Source organism: Columba livia, chromosome 2 (genome assembly GCF_036013475.1).
Source record: "Columba livia isolate bColLiv1 breed racing homer chromosome 2, bColLiv1.pat.W.v2, whole genome shotgun sequence".
NCBI classification, from domain to species: domain Eukaryota; kingdom Metazoa; phylum Chordata; class Aves; order Columbiformes; family Columbidae; genus Columba; species Columba livia.
In genome coordinates, this window is record NC_088603.1 from 32755782 (window position 1) to 32782361 (window position 26580).

Consider the following 26580-nt stretch of genomic DNA (forward strand, 5'->3'; position numbering starts at 1 on the left):
TGTGTGTTTGCCAGCTGTATCTACACTCAGTAGCTTTGTAGCGTTGGATAGATGTTCATCCCCAGCAAATCTACACACTGGCTTTGGAAAATCTCTTGAAATGCAGTGGGAGCTGGAAGTTGTTTTCTTGTTAAGCATTAATAGTGCCTAGGAGGTTCTTGCTAAATATTGCTCTGTTAGGCTCTGACATGGCTTTAGCACTGGTTATTTGTTAGTTGATTTAGCAGAATATTAATCTGCGAGTATTTGTGCAGAGAATGGAAAGAAAGGGAGAAAATATTCTGTAAAATCTTCAGCTAGTAGTAGGAATGTCTGAAGTTTGCATACAGCGTAGATTGTGTAAGTATTTTGTTAGGTCTGTCCATTGAAGCAGTCTTTGAGATTAATAGGTCTTTTCCCCAGCAAAAATGATCCCCATTCTCCTTCTCCAGTTATATTTAATAAATATACATTTTGTTGTTTTCCTCCCACAGTGGATGTCAAGTCGGAGGTTCCCGTGGGATTAGAGCCTATCTCACCATTAGACTTGCGAACTGATCTCAGGATGATGGTTCCCATGGTGGACCCAATTATGCGTGAAAAGCAGCTACAGCAGGAACTGCTTCTAATCCAGCAGCAGCAGCAAATTCAGAAACAACTGCTGATTGCCGAGTTTCAGAAGCAGCATGAAAACCTGACCCGCCAGCATCAGGCCCAGCTCCAGGAGCACATAAAGGTAGCAACATTTTTCATTTATCCCTTACTTTATCTGCAAACTGAATATGCCTAGGCAGACATGAAAAGGGAACACACCTGAAAGGTTCGCTGTGGCATAGATGGCTTTTGAGTGCTTATTTCTCTGTATTTGGGTGATAAAAGCCTTTTCAAGCAAAACTAGCACCTACCAGCAATTTGCTCACAGCAGACCAAGGAAGTACTGTGAGAATCATGAAGCTGCTACATCCACAGAAAATCAAACTACCTATTTTACAAAGCTGTATTTTTCAGCCAGACTTCAATATGGCTGTCTTTTCTGCATGTGCAGTTTTGAGTATATTAAAAGGCTGCTTTTTTGGGCTGCTGTTTGAATTTGTGTCTACAAATCACATTGATAGGCAAGTGTATAATATTTGCATTTGTAAAATAGGGTGGGCTGCCTCATGTAATGTAAAAATAAAATGATTTATGGGATTACAACCACTGTGGTAGGATTGCTGTAATGGATTTTGACTGGAAATTTATAATCTGGCCTTTCTTTTCATTTTTTCCATCTGATCTAATTGCCATTATGCTAAGCTTCAGCTTGATGAAGCTGATGCATGCAGCGGAGCACAGCAGCCAGAGCTGGGTGATGCACTGGCAAAGAACCCTGTGCAGTTTCCAGGCATTTTTGCCAAAAGAGAAAGAGGTGAAACCAGAGCAGCAGGCTGCTACCTGGCATTAGAGCTCATTTTAGTGGCAGCAATGCACTGTCCCACTTAAAAGGCCAGGGGAAGTTGTTCAAGAGGTGAAAAGAAGTGTAAGCACAAAAGCAAGCACTGATATTCAGTTATTCAAGGGGGTTGTTTTAGCTAGGACTGACCTAGAAAACAGTGCAAACTGCACTTTCTCATGTCTTTTTGTTATGTGCAAGTTACAACAGGAACTCCTAGCCATTAAACAACAGCAAGAACTCCTCGAAAAAGAGCAGAAACTGGAGCAGCAGAGACAAGAGCAAGAACTGGAGAGGCATCGCCGGGAACAGCTTCCTCCCCTCCGAGGCAAAGAAAGAGGCCGAGAAAGTAAGAGTTGATGTACCGTGAATCCTAATAAGAAATTGATCTATTCCCCTTTGCTTTCTCCCAGCTGAATGAGCAACAGGAAATCTGAAGGAAGCCTGTTGCTGTGTGAAATGTGCAACTAGAGAAGTCGAGGCTGTACTTGCAGAGAGGCAGAGCCACCTGTCGCACCCACAGAAACCCACTGCTGGTTTGTGTGCAGAGCCGAAGGACTGTAGGGAAGCGTATTTTGACAGATCTGTGTATATGCCTCTCAAGAATCTAGCTCTTTTTATAAAAACAAAGGAGGGAATCTGAAAGCCTAAAGCTTCACTTGAGAACTTCTCTCTAGAGTTTATTTCCCAATACAGAAAGTGCTACAAAAGAGGAAACAATCAAATTACTTGCTGGTTAACTAATTTGAGTATTGTTTCAAGACTGAAAATATAACCAAATACTCAAAATATCTTTGGCTGAGACTTCTGCATACTTTTGCTAGTACTTTCTCAAACTGCCTAATGTTTGTTCTTGATGCCATTTCATTAAGCTCAACGAAGAGCTATATCTAGCTTGCATATAGCATTAAGGCAAATGATGTATATAAAGGATACTGTTGGAATTTGGTGCTCACTAGAGGGAGACAGATACAAATGATTCTTTTTAGTGAGTTTAATTTGAAAATCAGGTAGTTAGAAGCACATTGCGAAAGTATTCAGAATGAAGCTGCCACAAGCAGATATTGTTACTTGTCTTGCTAAATGAGCACAAAAAATAACTGACAAAGACTGAAGCAAAGAGCTGTTCATTATGCTTATTGGGATCACAGGCTCCTGCCATTTTTTCTTGGGTGGAAAAATGCATCAGTTCAATGGTTGTAGATGTACCATATCGTAGACTTTAAAACTTAAGGTGTTCATGGTCCTTCCAGTACTTCAGTGAATGATGAATCCATGAAAGATGGGAAGGTGGCAGAAGCTGCAGGAACAAAAGGTTCCTACAAGTGGTGTGAAAAATCAGCCTCCATATGAACAGTTGGGCTTTATTAACGCTCCCACCAAAGGAAGAGCAGTGATGTGAACTCAGTGGTTCCCTTCTCAGTTTCGCTTGTTGGGTGGCTGTTCAGGATCATAGAATTATAGAATGTCCTGAGTCAGAAGGGACCCATAAGGATCATCGAGTCCAGTTACTGTCCCTGCATAGGATAACCCCAAAATTCACACCGTGAGTCTGATGACATTGTCCAGGATGTCTCAGCCACTCAAGCAGCACTTGTGACACCCTGTGTCCAGCCCCAGGGTTTGCTGATGATGATCTCCTTAATGAGTAGAGCAGGGAAGGAAGGTGCAGGGACCAGAGTTAGGGCCTGAAGCTGAGGGGCAGTAGAGGTACTTTATGGGAATTGGGTCATAGGGGGACATACCACCTAGCTGTGTGACATGTCAGGGTTGGGTAACCAAATGCTCAGAGTATCAGTATGCCTTAGTGCTGCTGCTTTCAAAGAAATGTTTTTTCTTCCCTTTTTTATTACTGTTCATGGAAAACAGAAAGTTGTTTTTTTTTTTTTTTGTTTGTTTGTTTTTTTTATGAAGAATATTATGACTGTGAGTTAAGAAGCATGTCCTGTACTTGAAGTAGGAACTGGCAGATTAACCTGACACTGACGTGCCATACCTCTTGTGCTGTATTGAGCTAGCCACCAAGAGAAGTCAAAATCCACAGTGTCTTCCTGGTGTTTTGGTCTTTCTGTAGTTTTTGTCTCTTAAGAGTAGAGTTATCAACTAATACTCATGTTTCAGTCTATGGTCTGTCTCCCAGACATCACAAGTGCAGGATCTTAAAGTTACTTGAATAAAAAGGCTCACTGTTGGCTCTCTCTGCCGTGTTCTGCTCATAACCAAACCAGTGTTCAGAGAGTAGTTTCGCTGTGCTGTTACTATTACTTAGTTACTAAAAGAAAAAACATTATTCACCACAAACTCAAAGTGACCTTTTGTCATTATCTTTTTAGTTCTATCCTTGGTTCTGTACTCAGGAATTATTACGAAATAATTTAAATTCTTTAGATACATCTGGCCCTGGATAAATGGTCTCATCTACTCTTGAAATATTCCTTATGACTTCACTGGATTTCTGGGTTGTGGCCAACTTCAGTTTTCTACAGACAAGCATTTAATCTGAATGTTATCTCATTTTGACTGATTTCCACCACTATTTTTTATAGTTCACAACATTGTCAGCGACAAGACACAGGCTCTTTTTGTGTGTGTTTTGGTCTCTGTTTTCTTTAAAAATGTATTTTTTTAGGTAAAGATAAAGCATGTTTAATTCTATGTGTCCTAGGGGCGGTGGCCAGTACAGAAGTGAAGCAGAAACTTCAAGAGTTCCTGTTGAGTAAATCGGCAACAAAAGACTCTCCAGCAAATGGGAAGAATCATTCCATGAGCCGCCACCCCAAGCTCTGGTACACGTATGTTGAGTATTAAGCTGTTCCTTTGCCTCATCAAAATATCTGCTAAAACTTGCCAAAATGCTGCTTCTTGTGAGTCTGCCTGCAGAACAAGACAAGTTCAACCAAACAGTTAGCAGAAAGCCAACAGTGTAATATTTCTGGTTGAACTTAAGAGTACTCCATGTCCAGTAATGAGGCCCATACAGAACAAGATGCTGTCAGAAATCTGTATAAACTTTTTATTTCAACTGCTTCATCTTTTGTTGCCATCACAAATTTTACAACTATACCTGTCATTTTTCCAAGTCTCTTCAATTTTTGCAGTTAGTACAACTTTGCATTTCATTTACTTGGATTTTGAATCAATCGCAAAACTTGTTTCTTCTTGAAGAGTTGCTACTTTTTAGTGAAGTTACTTGAATGATGTAAGTAACTCACAATGATTTTGAGAAGGATAGTGGTCATTTAACTGCTTTTGCTTTGATGAATTTTAGTATCCAAAACTGCGTATCTTGATATCTTGGCCTTGATAAGAATCTTCATGGACCATTGAAACAAGTTTTTTTTGTTGAGTTCTGTAATGGGCCTATTAACATTTTAAGATTTTACAGTTCTTACAGGTTTTATTCCCTCTTTTTATTTTTTGTACAAATTAATTCCTCTTAATTCCTTATAACAACAGACACATAAATCAGTCCAACAAAATGAGTTCTGGCTGCATTTCTGAAAGATGTAAATGCTATGCTGGAATTGACCTTCAGCAGGACAAACAAATTCATATGGTACAGTACAGTTCCATCTAGTTCCTTTTAAAAAGAATTACTGAAGGCCTGCCCTTGGAGTTTCCATTATGATCTGATCAGAGCATTGTGGTAACATCATGTAACATATAGTTACATTGTTTCTGGTGGAGATAGAATCATGGACTCACAGACTCATTTTGATTTGAAAAGACCTTTAAGATCCAGTCCAGCTGTTAACCTAGTGTTGTCAAGTCCACCTCCAAATCATGTCTCTAAGAACCTCATTTATGCACCTTTTAAAAACCTCCATTGATATATGTTTTTTTTTCCAAGTATTGTGTAAAATTCTCTTGAGTATGTAAAATTTCTGGACTAATAATCTGAGCTTAGTTCAGAGTCTTCAGATGAGTAAGAACAAGGAGCTCTGCAGAAGAATGTCTTCTGCCACACTAGGGAAAGTAGTACGACCTCTCAGGATAGTGCCCCTCTTCGACGGAGATGTATTATTGATTAACCACCCTACACCACAAGACAGGGAGAGATCCTGTAAAATGCCAAGTAAAATTATGTTTAAATAAACACAAAGTTTGAAAGTTTCCTTCCTTGCCCTCTCAACAGAAAAATCAACCAAACAAAAAACCCTGTCTCTGGGCCAAGTGATGCAATTTACAGTTTCTGTATTCAGAAAGATCTGCCCACACTATTTCTTTCATCTGGCAGTTGTCAGAAAGCACTCTTCAGCTGGGAGCTTCTCTGCTGACACAAGTGCTATGTGCTGCAGAGGGGTGTTCTCACAAAACCTACAAGCTGAACTTAATGCAACATTTTATCTGCCTTGTCCACTAAATAGTTTGCATTCTTTTTTTCAACAGGTAATAATAACTAAATATTTCTGGTTAGTTTGATGCATGCCTGCCTGCTCTGAAATTCCCCCACATTTTGATAGAATAGGCTGAACCAATGTACATGTATTTGTTTGTAATAAACAAGACTTAAATGGCTTTTGCTGTGCCTCAGCTGCTTCATATTAAAATACAACAATCTGAAATGGTCAGTTCCCCAAACTGGTGACAGATTCTGTCTGTAGGTCAAGATGACTCTTATCCTATGTGACTTTTATAATGAATGCAAAAAGTGTGTTCTTGGGAATCCCGAGGAGTTCTGTAACTTACTGTAAAAGTGACATTGGTTACATGAGCCTGTGGTTTGTGCACGCTTTGAGGAACAAGAACATAAACACAGCTGAGACATGTGTACAACATGTGTAGATAGTTACTGCTGGTCACCTCAGCGACTGCTAATTTGTGACCCCTCTGTGTCTGCTGCAGGGCTGCCCACCACACCTCACTGGATCAAAGCTCTCCACCCCTGAGCGGGGCCTCGCCACCCTACAAATACACTTTACCAGGAGCACAGGATGCCAAGGATGATTTTCCACTTCGTAAGACGGGTGAGTTGACGTAGTTTATTCAAGCCCCTTACCCAGCAATGTCCCCACCCTTCATTTTAACCAGGCTGTCCATCAGCAAGGCGAATATCATAATCCACAAAGCCTGTTCACAATGATACTGGGTGGGTAAATTCAAAGATCCTGACTTCATCTTTATGAGGTTGGAGTGACCACATGATATCAAGAGTTGGCGTTTCCCAATGCTCACAGCTGGTGAAAGCTTCAGTCCTGATGAAATTAGTTTCTAAACAGACCATCATTTCATGGATCTTCAATGGCATTATTTTCTTTGTCTTGATATTACTTCTGGGTTTAATAGTTCTCTCTCTTTTGCATGGTAGATACAGTATCTGTCTTCAGATGGTACGCTACCTTTAGACAATGTTTTTCAGAATATTTAGAGGAGAATCCATGGAAAGAGAAGGAATTGGATTACTATTATATTTTGTGCCTTGGTTGACAAAGGTTGTATGCCTGTGTGCATACACACACACACACATGCATATTTGTGTGAGCTTTTTAGACAGAGGAAGGTGTAATATTGTACAAGAAAATGTCCATTTGAACACTGCAGAATGTTTCAAAGGATTTAGCAACTGAATCTTTTGTCTTGAGAGCAGGTGAACTGTAGACTTGACATTTCTGCACCATAAAGAAAGCTAGAAGGATGGTGGTGGAGTCCATGTGGCCGTTGCCTCAGGTCCTTGGTGCAGTGACCGGTATCCAGGAATGCAGGGAAACGCTAAGAGGAGGGAGAAAAAAATAGAAAAGAAAACATTAGATCGCTTATTGCATGAGTCTGCTGTTGAGTGATACAGTTACATTCAGAGAGAAAGTCTGACCCCCTACTGTGCTAACAGCCTTTGAATGTGATTTAGCCACTGGGAGATTGAAAACTAACTGCAAAACTGGTACTGTTTGAAAAGAAGTGGCATTTGGAACCAGTATACATTCAGAAAGAATATCCAGTCTGTGTCTAATACTTTGGGGCAGACTCTCTAAACTCATATTATATCCCCAAATATTTTCAAAGGAATGAAAGCATGGAAAGCAAAATGCTAATTTATTCTAGCTGTATTACTCAATGTGATCTTTGTACAATATGGTGGCATTAAAACAAGATTCTGTAAAATCTTGTTGAGGCTATTCAGGCACAATAAGGCCCTTATGCAGTTCTTCACTGAATACCACTGTTCAACATATATTTTCTGTGACAATAGGCTATATATTTTCATGCTTTTAAACAAAAGGATGTACTCTACATCTTCTAAATGCTGTGAATTCTTCTACATGTTTTTGAAGTGCAAGTTTTAATTTTTTTCTGTGTTTATATATCTTAAATGTTATGATTGATATTTATGATGTGTCAGACTGTTGATCTGTAAAACAAAACATTTTCAAACATTGTAACAGTAAAGTTCTCATGCAGCTGCTAATACTTTTATATCTCTGTGGGGGTTTCAAAATATTCCTTAATTCAATTCCCATTGTCTGCATAAGAGGACTATAATATAATTAAATCCAGATGTTTTCTATATGTTATTCCAAATATTTGGGCATGCAATGCATCAGTTCCAAAAATGAACAAAGGACATGATGACTCTCTGAAAAGATATCTACAGAATAAGTAGACAAATACTGATATAATCATTAGCATAACCGTTTCTATGACATCTACATAGTGATTCTGATAAGCAAATATAAATGAAGTGTACAACATGTTGTATGTTAGCAAGGGAGTATATTTGATAGCCCTCTGCATCCATGAAAACAGCAACTGTTAAATATCCTGTTTACACATCCAATCTCTCTGTATACTGGAGTTGTTTAATTCCAGCCTTCAGCAACATGCCTGCAAAGGTTCCGATGATTGTTCATCAGGTTTAGAGTAAAAGCACCAGGAACCAGATCGACACTAGTCAAATGACCCTAAACTGATCTCGGTGGTTATAGGGCCATCCTCCAGGCAGAGGGGACATTGTGGAGCCTGTGTCGTCCTCATGGGACCTTACCAGACAAAGATGTCTCATGAACAGTCGTGTATATGGACAGGCTATGAGCCTGCAGAAATCTGACCTTTGCCATGAGGGGCGAACCTCTTTTCCTTTCCTTTAGGCTATGAACGCTTATTGCCACTGGCTCCTGGTAAACCCTCTGTGGTGCTGAACCTGCATGAAGTCAGCAATTCATATGGAAGCGGACTAACATTCCTTTCAGCCTTAAGAAAGGAATACCTGTTGTGGGTTTTAATCACAGCTTTGTTTTGCTTCTCAGTTTTATTTTACATATTCGTAGTATGAAATACAGAGATATCTATCTTTTCTACAACTTTAATACAATGGTCTTGGAAGATAATTCCGATCGAATTGGTTACTCTGAGATCAGATGTAATGGGCAGCAAAGCTGAGTGATTCTCCTCTGACATCCTAATGTGATTTTCAGTGCTAAGGGAACACCAAGTGTCACATAGGCATTGTAAATCGTGAATCTTGCTCACTCAGTTTCTTGTTCAGTAATGTATTTAACCTTTGCTTAATTAGTCCTGAAGTGGCATCTCCTTATTAATATTTTAAAAATTGAGAGAGACTATAGTAAAAAGGAAAATGTTCTGTGCAACCTTTACTCTTCCAGCATCTAGAAATGACGGGATGCATAGATAACTAGGCATCTTGCTCTTTCTGTGTTTACAGTTAGGTACCAGAATTAACATCCCAGTGCAGTGACTGTGGTTACTCAATAACTCTCTTGGCCATCAGGATTCTTGTTTTCTGTACAAGATGCAGCAGAACTTGTCAGCGGTAGGCTTCACACAGCTTAGCTGCATGGAGGATTGGGACTGTCCTAGGGGCTAGAGGCCAGGATATGCAGCTCTTTGCACAGCTGCATTCAGATGCTCTGTGTTGACAGACTTTGAAAAGAGCAGAGCAAGGGGAGCTATGGCTTCACTGGACAGATAAATATACCATACGGAGAAGTTACACATCTGTAGCCTAAACAGCATAAGCTCGAATTTTAAAAATGCCTACGACTTCACCATGGATACCAGTCGTAACTTGTGTTTTCTGCAAAGCACCCAAAAGACTGAGCAGCACATGGCTCATTAACTTTCAATGAGACTAATACATCTGTATTACCCAGAGAGGTTTGAAAATTTCTCTCTATTACTGAAAACTTCTGAAATTCATAGTGACTGCTCTAAGAGCTCTGATGGGAGCTGTGCACTTCTCAAGACCTGATTATTTAATATGGGGAACTTTGATTGTTGATTTCCATAATTCTCTGTCTATCTATCTGGCAAAATATTATCTGCTTGATGAGGTTACTCATCAAAAAATGTAGCAAACCAGATGGGTTTGGTACGGTCGAAATTAATTTTCAGGAAAGCTTTTTGGTGTTTTTTGTTTGGTTTTGGTGGTTTTTGTTTGTTTGTTTGTGTTTTTTGTTTGTTTGTGGTTTTTTTGTGTGTGTTTTTTTTTTACCTTGTCAAAATAAATGCAGAAATTCTGGCAAATGTCCCTAACAGTTTAATTTTCTTCAGTTTGTAACAGTACATTTTTTATGTGCAAGTATTGATGCAAACCAGCAAAAGCCAGCAAATTCCAAGAAATGTTAGCTCTCTAACCAAAGCTGCAGGCTTTTTAAAAATGTTGGTATAGATGGAATTTCTGTATTTTGCTTCATGTTTTGGTTTTTGTTGGAAGAAATTCCTGGGGACATCATCATATCAACTATAAACTGTTTTATTCTTTCTTGAGTTTAGCATAATCATGACAGAATGGGAACATCATTCAGTATTTCTATTTATTTTGGTTTTATGCCAGTTGAATCTTACCTTGCTGATGAATTGTAAGCTTACAACTTGCATTTTGCTTAGGAACCTGAAGATCACTCAAGATTAGTACTATTTGAGATGTTTGTAGCTCGCTGGAAGCATTCTCAATGGAAATACAGCATGGGTTATTTTAAATAGCAAATAGTGCAAGGTTCTTGGTTGGAGGGGGGAAATGATGTGATTTCATACAGGAAAAAAGAGGAGATGAAGGATTGTTTAATATTGTGATGAGAGAGATGAAGAAGGCTGTGCTGCACAGTCATGAAGATCACTTTGAAAAACCGTATTTAAGTTAACCTGATTAGGCAGTAAAATAACAGCATAGCTCTTACATAATGAGAGTGAAGGATTCCTGAATGAGAACTCAGCTAATGCAATTTTTTTTTTAAGAAATTAATTAGAATCTTTCATTACCATTATTCTTTCTGCACTTAGTGACTCAGTAATTTATCGGAGCAGTTGAAACTGAGAAGTAAAACATTTAGTGTGTGAAAGTATTTTCCCTTTCCCTTTTATGCCACCGAATTCCCTTTCTGTTTGCATTTTCTAGGAAAGCATTCTCCTGTGAAGTAACGGTATATAAAAAAGCTGGATTTCTTTTGGTCTTTGGTAAAAATAAAAAGGCTTAGAGGATCAAAAACCCTCAATTACCATGTCTGCCAAAATGAAGCAGCTCAGTAGAGAGAAGCATTATTTTTCTCTGAGTTTGTGAGTGAGCACAATAGGAGAGACAGTTCATTTGTTGAAGAAGGGAAACAAGGCAAATGTCATATGATTCTCCTTATTTTATCCCATTTTTCAGAGATGCTAAGAATTCCTGTCTCTCAGGAGTCCTTGTTTTCCTGGGTTAATGAACATTCTTGGCAAATTTCAACTAGATGATGTGCCCAAAGGAAAGCAGCAGTGCATATCACAGAATGAGGCGGGGGGTGGGGAATCCTGATTTCCAGCCCTTCTTTTCCTTGACTTCTCTTCCCATTAATCACCAGACTCTTTTAGCCTTCCTAAATTCACTGTCAATAACTTGAGAGGGCGTAATTAGTAGTAAGAGGTTTCCAAAAGAGAAGAAACTTCTGCTTGCAATTGAAAGTGGCTCTGCAGCGAACTGTTGTTAACAGCTTCTTCCAAATTCATGTAATGAAGAGGCCAAAGCAGAGTTGAGCCCCTGGGAGCCTGTGGCCCTAGGGAGGTGCAAAATTGCTGAAGCTACTGTGCTGGGCTGCCATCATCTCGGGTTGGTCTGAGCCCCGCAGCCTCCTCAGCTGGCATGAGGAGGGGTGCTCTATCACTCTAATATAGTTCTAGTTAGGGGGGAATTTTTTTTAGATAGCATAAAACTAAATTAAAATGAATGCTAGGCTAGGCTTAATGACACTGTCAGAGAGGAAAGCATTTGTGTAGGTATGCTTTGGTATCATGAAAGCCGCCAAGGCCTGCACCAGGATTCAGCAGGAGTCATTCCCGTAAAGACCATCATAGTCTTCCTGTCAGTGCACAATTGTTCCTCTAATATATTTTATTTAATGCTTACTTTGAATCTCAGGAAGTGAAGGTGTGGGTGATTCTTACTCAGTTTCAGGATAATCTGGATAAACGTTTTTCACAGTATTTCTGTTTTAGCTAAAAACCTACTGCTTTCTACATCACTTCCTGTCTTGCCAGTAATTACTCTGTTGTGCTAGATACTGAACCTTCTTGATGGCTAGACTAATCATACAATCTTGGTTAAATGCTGTCTTAGTTCTTCTACTGCCCAGTGCATAGCCAAAATTGAATTACAAGGTTCTACTTCATGTGGTTACATAAAGGTTTTCTTACACAAATTGTGTATGTTTTCAGAAAAGTTTTATAAATTAGCATTAACAAATAGCTTGCATAACTTTTTGATAAGCAAGTAATCAGATACTAGACACCTTTTTGACTTTTGAACCTAAAGGAAACAGCTTAAATAAGAGCAGGGAGTAGTACTAAAATCTGAAGCATATTAAGAACATAACGTCCATTTAAAATGAAGTGGAATGGTTTAAATGGGCATTTGAAGTCTATTCCCTCTGGATAAAAAAGTTACAAAATACTGCATATAAAATCTGAGACTCTTTGAAGTCAGTAGAAACTGTCTTGTTTGATTTCAGTTGGACTAGGACTTTTCTTGCACTGTATCTAGGGCAGGGACAGTTGAAAACCTTTAGAAAAGTAAACAAGAACATCTAAAAGATGGCAAAAAGAGAGAAACAGAGAAGTGAAAAGTGGAAATCACATGGTATCGGATCATCCAAAATAGAAGAAGTTGGTTAGTAAAGATTGCACTTCTCCAAACTCCTACAAAACATAGTTTCACTGAAAAATCTGTTCAAACCCACAGTTCTAATTAAGGGGTTTAGCTGCCAAATAACATGGTCTGGCTAAAGCCAAGTAAGTATTACAGAGCCATTCATGAACAATGGCATAAGCTTTGTACTTTGCTTTTGATTTTCTCATGGGAAAGTAATATAAATGAGAGTGATACCTCCCTGTTGGCTACAACTGTTAGAAATGCAAAGCATGCTGAAATTGTACATAATTCTCTTCCAAAGGAAAGGAAATAGCATTTCAATGGTTTTCCTCAGTGTCTCGTTGAGTTATGGTGGTGCACAATTATTCCTGTTAAATTACTCTACCAGATGGAAGGTTACGTTGTATATTTAGCTAATTAAGTTGTAGGGGACTGGAATTATATCCCAGAGCATAAAGAACTTATGTAGAAGTAAACTTGTTTTAATTCAGCTTCTTAGGGAAGGTGCAGTGTCCACATCTAATTAAGACTTTAAACAGGTGGCATTTTTCTCCTCACTTCACCAAACACTTAGAGATTCTTTCACAAAGTTAGTTTTTCCTACAGAAGTTAGACAAACATGTTTTGAAAGTCCAAACAACTTGTGGGCCAATTTTATCTTCCATTGTATTCAGCAGAGCTGAAGTGTCTTCCTACTCTTGAGCTGAAATTGGCCCAGAGTTCTTTTCTGCTAGGAAAGCAAGATAAACTGTGTTTTGGTTGCTTTTGTTTTCTTGGCATCCTGTACTGTTGCCTTTGGACAACTCTGAAGAGTATGTTTGAGCAACCTAGACCTGCCCAGTTCTTATTTACTGATGACATCAATGTCACGTTAAACTGGGAAAGAAAGGGATGGTGTTTCATCATGGATTTCTGAAGGTTGATAAAATACACTTTTTGCCTGCCATCAATGATTTATCACTGCTGGATGTTTTCCTAGATTAAAATACGTGGGATTTAATCACCCTATTAACTAATTCCTTCTTGTATGGGGCTTGAGGAACAACATAATCATGAACATGATTATTCTATTAAAAATAAATGATGTCTCTAGGGATCAAATTGTGAGCCTGCAAACGCCGTAACTTTTGGGGCTAGGGAGTTATCTCTGGCTCTTCGTCACTGAAGAACATATTTTTTCTCAGGCAAAATTAGTGATTCGATGGATGTTGGAGGAGGGTTTATGCTGAACAATGGAATTTACTCCATGTGCAGAAAGTGTAGAATTATATTCACATTACTTCTTCCTGGTTAGATTGGTGTGTATGGTCAGGAGTGGGGGCAAGAATAGCCAGTGGAGACCTAACCAGAAGGACTGCCAGTCATGTATATCTAAATTGGGTTATTACCATTCAAATGAGGGATGCCCTCTATTAAATAGCCCGTTTAATCTTTTTTCTCTGCTACACCACTTGAGAACACATATGCAATTTGGCTCCCATAACTGCTATAAAAGTGAAAAAAAATACAGCATATGAGGATGTACAGCCAAGATGAGAATTAATTTTAAAATTTTGATTTTATTTTATTCTATGTTTCAAGACAGTATAGTAATACTTGCTTTTTCATCCTCTATTAATCCAGAAGAATATTAGTTTATATGGAAAAAGAATAAGATGGACCTGTCATAGCAATAAGAGACCATAGTTTCAGCAAACTTGACATGTAATAAGGACTCAAGAAGCCCAGCAAAACCGTGCCCTCATTGAAACCTCTGTATAGCTCAGTTGATGCAAGTGCAAGGAGATGCTGTTCCTGTGCTAAGGAATAGAAATTATTATGAATTCTAGCAAGATACCTCTTCTTTTGCCTCACAGGTTACATGCAGAATAAATATCAACAGGAAATATATAATACTGATCAGCTTTTCACGAAAAATATAAAGATCTCTAATTCTGGCTAAATGCAAGCAATACACTAATTCCTACATGTAACTCAATAAATCATTCCTAGAAAGAGGACATTTGTTTGCATAGATAATAAAACAGAAATTTTATGTTTCATACAGACTGCAATGAATAACAAGGAAAAGTTAGATATTTAAAACAGCTTCAGGGAATATTTCATTTCTGAACCTTCCTTAGGAAATCAATGAAAAATTGCTAATCTTGTTAAACTGGCTTCCTTAGCCTGAAGAGAGCTGGAGGGCTGCGAGATCCCCTCTAATCTAATTAACTCTTTTACCATGTGTTTCACTAAACCTGTTTTTTTATTTAGGGAATGGATATTTACCTTAGTTTGAATAAATAAAGCATTCTACCTTTTACAAAAGTAAAATAAAGCAAAGGACTAAAGGGTTTCACATATGACCAGCACTCCCCTTAAAGCGAACGGCTGTACAGGAAACAGTTTCAGTATATGCTGAAAACACATTAGGTGATGCAAGCCAGAAAAACAAAGTGTCTCCATCCTGTACTGCTGTATCTGCTGCTCCTGCCTCTTTGGGACCACCCAGCGGTCAGGTCCATGTAGTTCTTGGAAGAGCTTTAGAGGGCATGTGTAAATAGCTTTCAGTCTCATGAATCTAATTTAAAACTCCTTCAGAAATGGCATTTTAAATTACCAGAACTTAGAAGTTATTGAACCTATTATACCAAATTGTACTACAGGCTGCTATCTCCCTGTCTGTCAGATAGTGGGGAGGATGTCCCATGTGTTCATTGTCTAGTATTGTCTCATAGCAGGACGTGGTCTTCTACAGCAAATGTCAGTCAGTCAGGTATGAAAACAAAAAGTCACTGCTCATCTTGCCCATGCCTAATATATTCACCTGTGTGGAGTTGGCTGGAACAGTCTGCAGCTGCCTTCAGGAAGCCAGAGCAGAAGTCAGAAATTGTGCAGAGCAGAGACTATTTACATGTCTGCAAGAACCTCGTGTGGCAGAGAAAGAGCTGTGAGACTGTTGGGTGTCTCAGAAGAACAAACTCATCTGCAGCTCTCCACAAAGCAGCCGAGGAACCTGGAAACAGTTTTGATACCTGACATGTGTTCTCTGCTTTTCTGCCTGGATTTGGTTGCATTTGTAGTTCTGGTGAGAAAGCCCAGACTATCTCCTCATTTGTCCTTTCTGATGGTGCATAGGAGTATCTTGTGCCTCTCATTCTACCTACATCCCTGGGGGGGAAACTGGGAAGTTTCTCCCTAGCCCATTACCTTCAGACTGGCTTCTTAGGAGCCTTAGATCTGCCTCTTTTGACTGTTGTCATTGGTGCAGCAGTGAGGTGGATTTTACTTTTTCTTTCATCTCCAGGTCCTGACAAGGCATAGACAGGCAGGCCAGTTTGTTATTTATGTCTATTACCATGGTGTCTGGGACCCCACAGAATGGACCAGGAACCTGTTGTGCTACGCAGTGTACCCAGCCAAATGAGGATCTCTTCACAGTATGTTTTCTCCCATCCTGCCCCTCCTGTTTCAAGTAAAATCACAACAGATATCTCAAAGTTATCATCTTATTATCATCTTGAAAATTCTCCGTTGCCACAGTGCTAGAAAGAAATTTGACAAAGGATATGGACCACTAGTATGTTGACACTACCACCATTATGCTAACCAGTACCATCTCATTATTTTCTCTGGTATCTCTGATGGTCTATACTGATACATCATTCTGTTGTTCTGTAACTTTAAGCTATCTCAGGCATGGGCTATCATGGTTGTGTGTTGTAAAGCACATGATGCTTATGTGTGCATGGGTCTCTAGTAAAATAGTATAAAAGTTAACAGCCTATATGGTCTAAAAAAAAGAAAGATTCCTTGACTATGTATTCCTTCATTCATACTTGTTAGATATAAGGCAGGAAAAATCAATTAGTAACTCACTCCTCCATGGAGCAGAGCATAGAATATATTCAAATCAGTAAAATATATATGACCCTTTTCAGCTTAAAGTGAAAGAGAGAATACCAGTGAAGATTTATTTCAAGATCATGAAGTCTTTGCTTCTTAATTGTTTCTGTTGACTTAAATACTTTAGAGAAGTCCAAGTTATTGTTTCAAAATGATCATAGTGATAACAGCTGATGCCTGGGCAAAAGGGAACAATTTATCATTCTCAAGTAAGATGTGAATTTTGCTTGTGCTGTTGTTGGAATCTTTGTAGCCAAATTTAGCATCATATACTTAGACTGCCACATAGCTTTTCGGAGCCAGCCTGCCAGTGAGGAAAAGGAAATGCTTTCACTTGAGAGCCTTTCGAAATCTGGACAAAAGCTCACTTTCTGTTCTTCAGGTTTCCTCTACGTGGCTTTAGCCTCGAGATGGGGACCTGCTCGCTGTGCACCCTCTCCCATCCCCCATTTCCTGCCTGGCTTCATTAACTGCTGATTTGAAGTTGGCACACGCTTTTCTGATACAAAAGTAGTACTGTGTTCCAGGAACCATCAGAAAGTAGTGCATTATTATCTTTTACATTCTCTTCATATATATGTTCTCTCCCCATGCGTAGAAAGGATTTTTACCCCTTCTTCTTAAATATCTCTGTGAGTTTAATAAAATGAAACAGTGAAGCAAAGCCCAGTCAAAAAAGCTTCAGCTCATTTGGGAGCAATCTAGCCCCAGGCTATATTCTTTAATGCTAGTATCTGCAAATTACTAACATTAAGCAAAGTGGAGTATAGGACATAATGACATTTTCCTATCTTTCGTGCTTGTGTTTAAGTATCATGTTACAGAGGAGACAATAGTTTTCTTTCACCTGAGTGGTGATGGTTGTGATGAAATTAATGTGTATCTATATAGAAGCCTGTATATTTTCTTTTTTTTTTAACAGTCAGTTACTTGCTTCTTTCCTGCTATAAAAAGCTGCCATAAAAGATGATAAAAGTCATTGAGACGTTTTCTTCTTTACCCAAGAGCAAAGTTCTCAGTTCTGTAGAGATGATTACAAGTCATGCCAAGGAGTTAGGTAACTGATCTTTGGGTTGCCTGTGATGTCTTCTGTTGTTATTTCAGTTAATACTTTCTGTGTATTTCATACCTGTTTCCCACTTTGTCATTTAAAGAATAATACCAGTTCATTATTACCAGCACTCAAAAGAGAACAATCCACGTAGTAGTGATGAGACTAAACCAGCCATATTAGTGCTACATGTCATTATTCCAAATTATGCTGCAATTACACAAAGTCAGTAATTTTCAGGCTACTCTTTCCTGAAATCTACTCAGGTGTATCGCTCAAATGGATATCAACTGATGCCCATTGAGATCAATGACATGGGCTTTGATGGCCTTCAGAGAAAATATCTGTCTTTGTTTTTTCTGCAACAAAACACTCTCAAGTAATCCATTTTCCATTTCTCCTAGTGGGAACTGATTATTACTTGTTCCAAAGTGCTAAAGGTAGCAGAAGTGCAAAGATTTGTGGAGCAAAGAGGCTAGGCTAATAGTGACCAGTTAGACCAATATCAGATGTATACTGGTTCTTAGCAGGATTTAACGAATAGCCCAACCTACCAGCCTGCTGCATGAAAACATACAGTCCTGGTTTCCTCTTGTGCCACACTCCTGGCTGCGCATTCTTGTTTTCCTCTTGTCTCTGGCATTCTGGCTCCATGCTCAGATGATTCAGCACACTATAGTTGCAGCCACATAACCCAGTGAACCCCACCTCATTCAGCACCTACAGCACTTTAGAGAGACCTATTTCCTCAGCAAGGTGAGATAAAGGATGTGTCCTGTGTGGGGTAGAATTTATCTGCTTTGGAGTCCTGGACCCTAGTGGGGTTAGCCAGAAAGCCATGTGCATTAATTATCTTGATGAATCAATGTCTTGGTTTATGGTTGAACCTCTGCATAAAGGAATAGACTGTGTGATATTAATGAAGCAAAAAAAGGTTAAATCTTAGGGGCTTGTGTCTGCATGAAGAAGCTACTCTGCAGCAAGCTGATGAGTAAAGCTTTAGCCTCAGAAGTTATTTGGCACTGACTCCCCATGTGACACTTCTGTTCCACACTGAGAGTACCTTAGGGTGATGAACATAGTCAGCCTTTGCAGTGGATTAATTAAGCTGAGCAAAGGTGCTAATAATGTGCAGCAGAAATATTTACAGGGGTGGCTGATGCAAAACAGTTATTTGGGGCATTCTTTCTCTATAGACCACTTCTAAGAAACGGTAGTTAAAGTGTTGAACCAAATGCTCATTTGAAACATAAAGCCGATTAATTAATTATAATAATTCTTCATTATTTGCCAGTAAGGCTTTCCAAGTGCTTTGAAAATACTAGGGGGACAATTTAATTTTAAAAAATGTTTAAAAGACAAATTTTCCACTTTTTACTCACTTGCTTACATTTCAGAGTTTAACAGATCAACAGAATTTCTAAGTAATTTCGTGTATGTGCTTTGCATCAGTCTGTGTATATATATGTATATACATTTATAATTTGAATCCACAGGTCTCTCCTTGCTGCTTAAAATACTTAATCTTTGCTTTTAACTATCAGAAGAGAGTTGACGATTGTAGATGTGTTATTATAGCCTTTGTGTACGAGTGCACTGAAGCATATAGGATTGCTGTTGTGATCCATATCTGTTGCAGTCAACAATAATTCTGCTTCAGCTTCGGTGGAGCAGGATGGTACAGTCACACACCAAGTCAATGCCTTAGCCATAGAGGGGTATCAAGAAACCACTTTCCAGTTCTGTGTTTTGTCTATTGAAGCAAACATTCTCAAATTGGTTAGTTTTATATATTTAGTGCAGTGAAACCTGAATTCTTACTGTTAGCCGATGAGTCCTAGCTGGTACCATGTTAGGATCTGGCAGCGTCTCATGAGAGACACTCAAGAAAGCCAGCATTTGAAACAGACATTCTTCAAACCTGGGTTTTGTTTAGGAGGTTTATCTTATAATTTAAAAACGCTCATCTCCATGACTTTTCATTTTAAAATTGATTATTTCCATTTTAAAATGATCTTTGTCTTTCATGCAAGGGCTGTCTTAGATGGCTCATAAATTCAGACACTGACATCAAAGTCTGCCTTCTATGCTTATATGATTGATTCAGTTGCAGAACATTATGAGAATGTGGTAAAAATAGAAAGGCAATCACTGTGACTGAGCATGAAACATTTATATAGAGTGTAGTGAGTGTTTCAGAGGATTTGTATCACATTAGTCTGTCATGGGTATGGAAATATTCTAAATTTTAAGGTTAAGGAGTAGTATAAATCGAAATAACCATAAATGCAAAAGGAGTGAGCACCTTTTCTTCTGAATCTCATCATACCTGGTGAGATCTGTGAAGTATTAGCTCAGTGTTATATCTTATATTTTCTGTTTCATAGCAAATGGTATCTTAAACAGCAAACAAATCTGTACTCCATCCCTAGAGCCATTGGTCTTAACAATGGTAGTAAGTGACTAAAAAATAAATTTCTTTTTAATATTTTTATTCTTAAATAATTCCAGTGTTGTGCTAGCCTGTATATCTTGATCTGAAATGTACTCAAGGCACGTGCTTCTTAGAAGGGAGCACTTGCCAAGAGTGATGTAGTATATGACAAAAGTAGGTACCACAGGTTACAGCCGCACTCAGGCAGAGGTGCAGCCCCTTTGGCCTTGCGTGAGCATCCCTGAGGGATGTACCCATCCCTGAAGGAACAAATGGGACAGCAGGAAACAGAGGTGTGATAGTTCATACTGGGAAGGGACTGGAATTAGAAGTGTAGGATTATTGAGTTCAAGTCCTGAAGGGACAAATGATATAATGCTGAATGAAATGAAGAGAAAAGGAGGCTTAGGGGAGACCTTCTCACTGTCTACAACTGCCTGAAAGGAGGTTGTAGCATGGACGGTAACTCCCAAGTAACAGGCGACAGGAGAAGAGGAAATGGCCTCAAGTTGCAGGGGAGATTTAGATTGGATATTAGGAAAATTTCTTTCGCAGAAGAGGTTGTCAAGCATTGGAACAGGCTGCCCAGGGAAGTGGTTGAGTCACCATCGCTGGAGGTATTTGAAAGATGTGTAGATGTGGTGCTTAGGGACATGGTTTAGTGGAGGACTTGGCAGTGTCCAGTTAGCAGTTGGACTTGATGATCTCAAAAGTCTTTTCCAACCTAAACAGTTCTATGATTCTATAAGATTTCATTTATTTTGTTTTCCTGTTAACTCTTGCTCCTTCTTTGTGGCTGGGCTTATGACTGTGCGCAGGAGAGAGAACTGATCCCAGTTTCCAGCTCTTTCTATTTTGAGATATTGCTTAGCCAAGCCTCAGTTCCAGAAAGGGAAATATAAACAAATTCTATTCCACGTTTATCTTTCACTATCTCTCATCAGTCTTTGATAGAGGGTTTACATAGAAGAACAGATAAATGAGTACATGAAACATTTTATCATGCTAAAAATATCACAAAATAAAAAGCACATCAGGGCTTCATCTCTGGCCTTCATATGAAAAGACCATGTCCATTTAGGAAACAAAGGTGGAGCGTGCCCAAGGTGCATTAAACATAATCCTAGGTTTTCTGGGAATCAATCCTACTTCTTCATTTTCAGAGCTTATATTTTTCTGTGTAAATGTTCTTTGGACACTGTCATAAATCTGGTTGTTTGGTGTGTTACTCAGAAAACATTGAAGTTCTGGGCCCAAAATTGCTGACCAAGAAATGTTCTGCCAGCAAGGCTTGTCGTAATTTATATTTCTAAGAGAAATCAAAAGGCACCCGTGGAGGCTTCTCTCTATTTCTATCATCAGACCATAATCCAATTATAAGGTTCCAAGTTCCAAGCTGTATTTCCATCCAGGTTTTCACCTACAAGAGAGAAAAATTATGTAGAATAAAAGTTGCATTCAACCCTCATTAAAACTTACTATATAAACAATAATTAATGGTTAAATTCAGAGTTGAAATAGGATGAGGAAAATACTGGGATCCAAAGCTTTTCAGCGCTCTTTTTCTCTTTCCTAGTCTCCAATCTAAAATGGAGTTGTACGAGGAGTGGCTGGGGAGGATGGGCAGTATAATCTCTGCCTCTAGGATCAGATGAGGCCCTACAGAATGTGTCAGTGGTATTTGACACAAAGCAGTAATTTTATTTGTAATAATTTATTTTTTTTCTCTTTCCAGCTTCAGAGCCCAATTTGAAGGTACGTTCAAGGTTAAAACAAAAGGTGACAGAAAGGAGAAGCAGTCCTTTGCTCAGGAGGAAGGATGGAAATGTCAGTTCATTCAAGAAGCGACTCTTCGAGGTGACAGGTAATTAAGAATGAAGAAATTCTGTAACAGCTGCAGCTGCTCATAGAATACTGGTGATATTTTGGAATTGAACCTCTTTGCTAAATCGAAGGTTCTATCTTTTTTTTTTTCTTCCGCTGAAAAGAAAGCTATATTAAATAAACGGTTGTGTATAATTAGCTTGCAATCTACAGCTTTCTACCACTTACTAAAAAGTCATTGTCAATTGAAAGCCATACTTTTAAAACAGCTTGGAAACCAGTACTTCACAACAGTGAGTACAAGAACATATAAATAAATGGTAGACTGTTGATGGCAAGCAACATCGAAGGAGAAAACAAGCATAGTTTCTTCCCCTAATTTTTGTCTTCTCTATTCTGGGTCTTGCATCTTCTACTTCCCATCTCCCATACAAAATGCAGGTGCTACCAGCAAGCATAAAAACACATATCTGGTATTACTTAGGTTAATCAAGGACATTTTGGAATCCTGTGTTTGGCCTTATCCTTTTAGTTTCACTTGTTTGAAAATGTCAAGATCAATTGGTTTTGATGTAAGGGCTTGCTAAGCTGTTTTTGAGAAGACAGAGTTGAAAAATTTAAATATTCAGTGGCATATTGTTGATCCTAGCAGATAGTAAGTATTCATAGTAATTGAAAGGGAACTTCTAACATGTAAAAATACAGAATTATACATATAGAGGAGAATTAGAAGGGGGAAAAAAAAAACAAAGTAAAATTTTTTCATCAAGTATTATTTGCTTTCAGCATTTTTCCTGTCCTTGAACTTAAAAAATAACAGGGTGGATGAACCATGGGTGCTAAAGCTTTCTTTCACATGTTTCTTATTGCAGAGTGGTAAATCATGGATATTATTTTGCAGAATTGCACCCACATTCCCAAATAGCCTAAAGCCCTCTTGTTTTCAGTCCTTAGGCCTAGTATGCTGCCAAGGCCTTATCTGTTGATTTGAAGGAGCATTTACAGTATTTGGCCTCATTCTGACATTTCTTGCTTCAACTTTGCATCAATATTTGGTATTATCATGGCTTATTCAAGGGATGTTACAATCATTCAAGGGATGTTACAAACACAAACGTGTTTATCCAACCAGCTGTTACTAGTGTATCAGACATGTATCTGAATTCATTTGGTATATCAGAATTATGTCACACCAAGATGGGAATATTGAACATGAACAACTTCACATCAGTGTCCTCATACATGCAATTCTCGTGACAACTTTTCACAGTATCTTGTGTAAAACTGGAACATGGATGTGAATGTAAGTATGACAGTAAATAAATAATTTCGTTATAAATGGTTTCCAGGTTAGAATGTTTTACACCTAGTTTATTATTTCCATTTACTGGAGCTCTTATATGATTCTTAATCTCTGCTTCCTTAGTTTCAGCTGAATTCTTTATATTTTGTATGCTCACAACTAAGGTATAAAGCAAAATACTTGTCCCAGTATTTTTTTTTCTGCAGCCATTGAAAGAGCAGAAACTTGAGAATAGATGTGGTCTCTACCTAGCTCTGACAATAATTTGGAGCTTTACTGATTGCCATTAAAATTATTCATATCAGCTGTATGACACTTTACACATTTCCTAATCAAAACTTCCCTGATCAAACATTTCTGGCAGAAGCCCTTTTCTCTTTTTTTTTTTTTTTTTTTTAATTCTTTTAACTGAAAGTAGCCCTTTATTTAGATTCCTGCTTATACAAAATGTGCTATCGTAATTATTAAAAAACTGAGAAAAAATAAGTTTATGTTTCTGCTCTTCTATGAAAACTAATGAGAATATGATGCAAGAACTTGACCAGTTAGTATAGCTGGGTACAGATTCACATTAGTAAATCAAATACAGCTCTAGTAGGAAAAAGCAACAGGTCCAAGAAACAGCAAGGAAATGTCCCAGTAATTTCAAAGTGAGGTATTATTTTGCATGTGAACTGGGGCAGAAAGGGTGAAGAAGCAAAGAAGTGGCTATGGAATATTTACTGCCGTATTCTGATGTTAATTATTTTAACTTCTTGTGTTCGTTAATTTGAAAGCCATCCCTTGAAATAGGCTTACCTCTACTAATGCTGTGTTCTTCTGTCTTTAACCTTGTTAAATGTTTCCATTACATAAACTTAATTTTATGTAATTTATGTAGGATTAGAATAACTATACAACAACACACAACGAGATCATCCTCTTCTCTTTTATCTTAGACAGAACTTACGAAATTTTAAATCAATATAATATACAGTCTTTCATATGCTATATTAAGATTTTTGCATGCTTTAAATATTTCTTTGTATTTGTGCTAAAAATATAGTGAAAGTGGTGTATATTATATCATCATTACTTGCATATAAATGATTATTCCACAAGGGGCTCATCCCCTTGCTAAACAGAAAGGCAAAGGCAGTAGGTTTCATGAATTGATGACATGTTTTCATGACCTTTGCAAGCCTGCTATCTCTGTCATTTTGATCTTTTACGGAGGCAGGACTCTTTGCAATTAAAAAGAAAATACTTCATTTTCTTTTTACTCATTACAAGTTCTATAGCTGTATCTCTGCCTGATACTGAGTATCACACCATCTTTGTGGAAAAAATAAATAGTAAATTCATCATTTGTGTAGCAGAGAGATCAGAACGAGAAAGACCAAGAATATCCTTTATCATTAGCACTGTAAAAGGAAAATGAAAAGAAACGGAACATGTATTAAAATTCTTTAATGTAGGTAAATAGCTCATTCATAAATAATAGATACTTTTCAAAAGCAAACAAACCTATGCCATAAAGAGTATACAATTAATCAAGATCATATATTCCTTTCCAGTGTGAAAATCACGTATCCTTAATCTGTTTTTCAGAATCCTCCGTCAGTAGCAGCTCCCCTGGATCAGGTCCCAGTTCCCCAAGCAATGGTCCGACCAGCAGTATAACAGAAAATGAAACCCCAGTTTTGCCATCTAACATTCAAGCTGAGGTAAGACTTCTTCTCTTTATTGAGTAAATAATTGCTTGGTTTTCTGGACTGGAGAGATTGAAGAATGCAATTTGATGATACTCACAAGCAGAACAATTACAGAAGATAGAATTATCAGGGATACCAGGACACTGCAGGCTGACGTCAGAGTATGTTATATATGAGATATATCTTCATGTATGAGATGCATATTCAGGAGGCCAGCATATACGAGGTGCATGTTCAGGAGACTCTTCGGTAACAAAAGTCCAAACAACAGCAGCAGTGATGCTGCTGGAAGAGCAGGAGGATGCTATGGAAGGAACTTGGAAGCATCTGTGTTGCAGAACATACCTTCTGGGATAACCTGAAGAGGTGCACAGTTCTAAATGCTGATGAAGAACTTTCATATGTAAAAGAGTGATTTAAGCACTTATGGGACCTGGTGGTCCCAGGTTCAGATGGCTGCTGAAGTAGATTTTTTAAAATTACAGTATCAGAGTTAGGTGGCTAAATCCTTTTCCACATCTGCCTTTTGTTTTCCAGTACCTCAGTTTCCTTATCAGTGCAGTACCTACCAACATAACTGACATGCAAGAAGTCTTCGGTACTCATTTTGTAAAGCCAGACTGTACATGGAAGGAATCTTATCTACTCCTTATTGTTTCATACATACATGCCTATAACAGCAGGAATGCAGCTGGTAAATCAGTTGTGATAAACCTCATTTAGCACAGACGACATGCCTAAGTCATTCTTTCCATGGCAGTATTGAAAAGGGACAATAAATGAATGCAACTAAAAGAGAATCAAATTCCGTGATATTCTGTATCCAGTGCCTATACTGACAGCAATTCCTGCTTTGGTGGCAAAGTTTTCTATTAATTGTTGGTTTATACTGTTTATGTTAGAGAAATTGCATAAGAAAATGGGATTTAACAGAGTTTTAGCTAATGGAGCTGTTTCTCCAGGTCAGTGGCAGGACATGCACCTCAAAAAAAACATGGAATGGGCAGTTCAACCTCCAGCAGTGACTTTTCCCCATAATGAATTAATTGTGTGTGTGAACTATGATCCAAGGGGCAGGTGGGTGACCTCTGCACACTGATTAGTAGCCTCTCTCTGGCCCGTAACCAGAAAGAAAAAAAATTGCATTGATGGCTAACATGTGGTCTTGCCTCATAGCCCCCCAGTATGTGATTGCGAAGAAATTTAAATGATGCAGAGTAAGATCCATCATTTGGATTAGATCAGATCCTAGTTTGGTGGAATTAAACAGTATATTTTAACATTGGGAATGGTTTAGATAGAAGATTGTAATATGTGGATATTAGTGCAGCATTAAGCAGGAATTATTGTCCAAATTGGTCTTTTATTGACTTGAGGACACCTCAGTATGCAAGGAAATAAGTATCAGACTGATACATGGTGCTTGTTACTTTGCATGTTATAGTTTCTGGACATGTGCTCACAGTGTTGAACCACCATCAGACATCTGTACAATCTGGTCAGGCTGACAATCTCTGTTTCAGGAGATCTGGAAAGGTTGTAGCAAGAACCAGCAGAGTTATATTCTGTTTATTAATGGAACACTGCATGTCGTATCATTTGCTATTACTGTGTCAGGCATCAGAAGTTGTAGCCCCAACATACAATCACAGATGCTCAAATGACCCTAAAAAGTTCCTTTAGAAGTTGAGTTCTGTGGGTTGGAGTTGGTCACTTTGCTCACTAGAAGTTTGCTGAGAAGCTGAAACTACAGACTTCCATTTCTGGATCCAGGCAGGGATTTCTTTACCTCTTTGGTTACTTGACTCTTAATACTGTGGTCCTGTGGGCTCAAACGTTTTTCCATGAATCTCAACTTCAGTGCATTTTGATTTCAGTGGGATTTTCTTTGGTAGTTTAACAGC

The 26580-nt window shown here is 38.3% G+C and overlaps 1 protein-coding gene across 28 annotated transcripts in view; it reads left to right on the top strand.

Annotated features, from left to right (window-relative positions):
- The window catches only part of HDAC9 (histone deacetylase 9), a 472156-nt gene that overhangs the window by 239038 nt on the left and 206538 nt on the right, over positions 1-26580 (top strand). For 14 of the 28 annotated variants that reach the window (XM_065051253.1, XM_065051249.1, XM_065051262.1 and 11 more), the window contains 6 exons: positions 474-715; positions 1613-1760; positions 4077-4203; positions 6257-6378; positions 21591-21719; positions 24573-24688. In XM_065051253.1, coding sequence (XP_064907325.1) covers positions 474-715; positions 1613-1760; positions 4077-4203; positions 6257-6378; positions 21591-21719; positions 24573-24688 — 884 coding nt within the window. The remainder of the gene's footprint in view (positions 1-473; positions 716-1612; positions 1761-4076; positions 4204-6256; positions 6379-21590; positions 21720-24572; positions 24689-26580) is intronic. The other 14 variants (XM_065051263.1, XM_065051242.1, XM_065051247.1 and 11 more) reach the window with 3 other exon arrangements.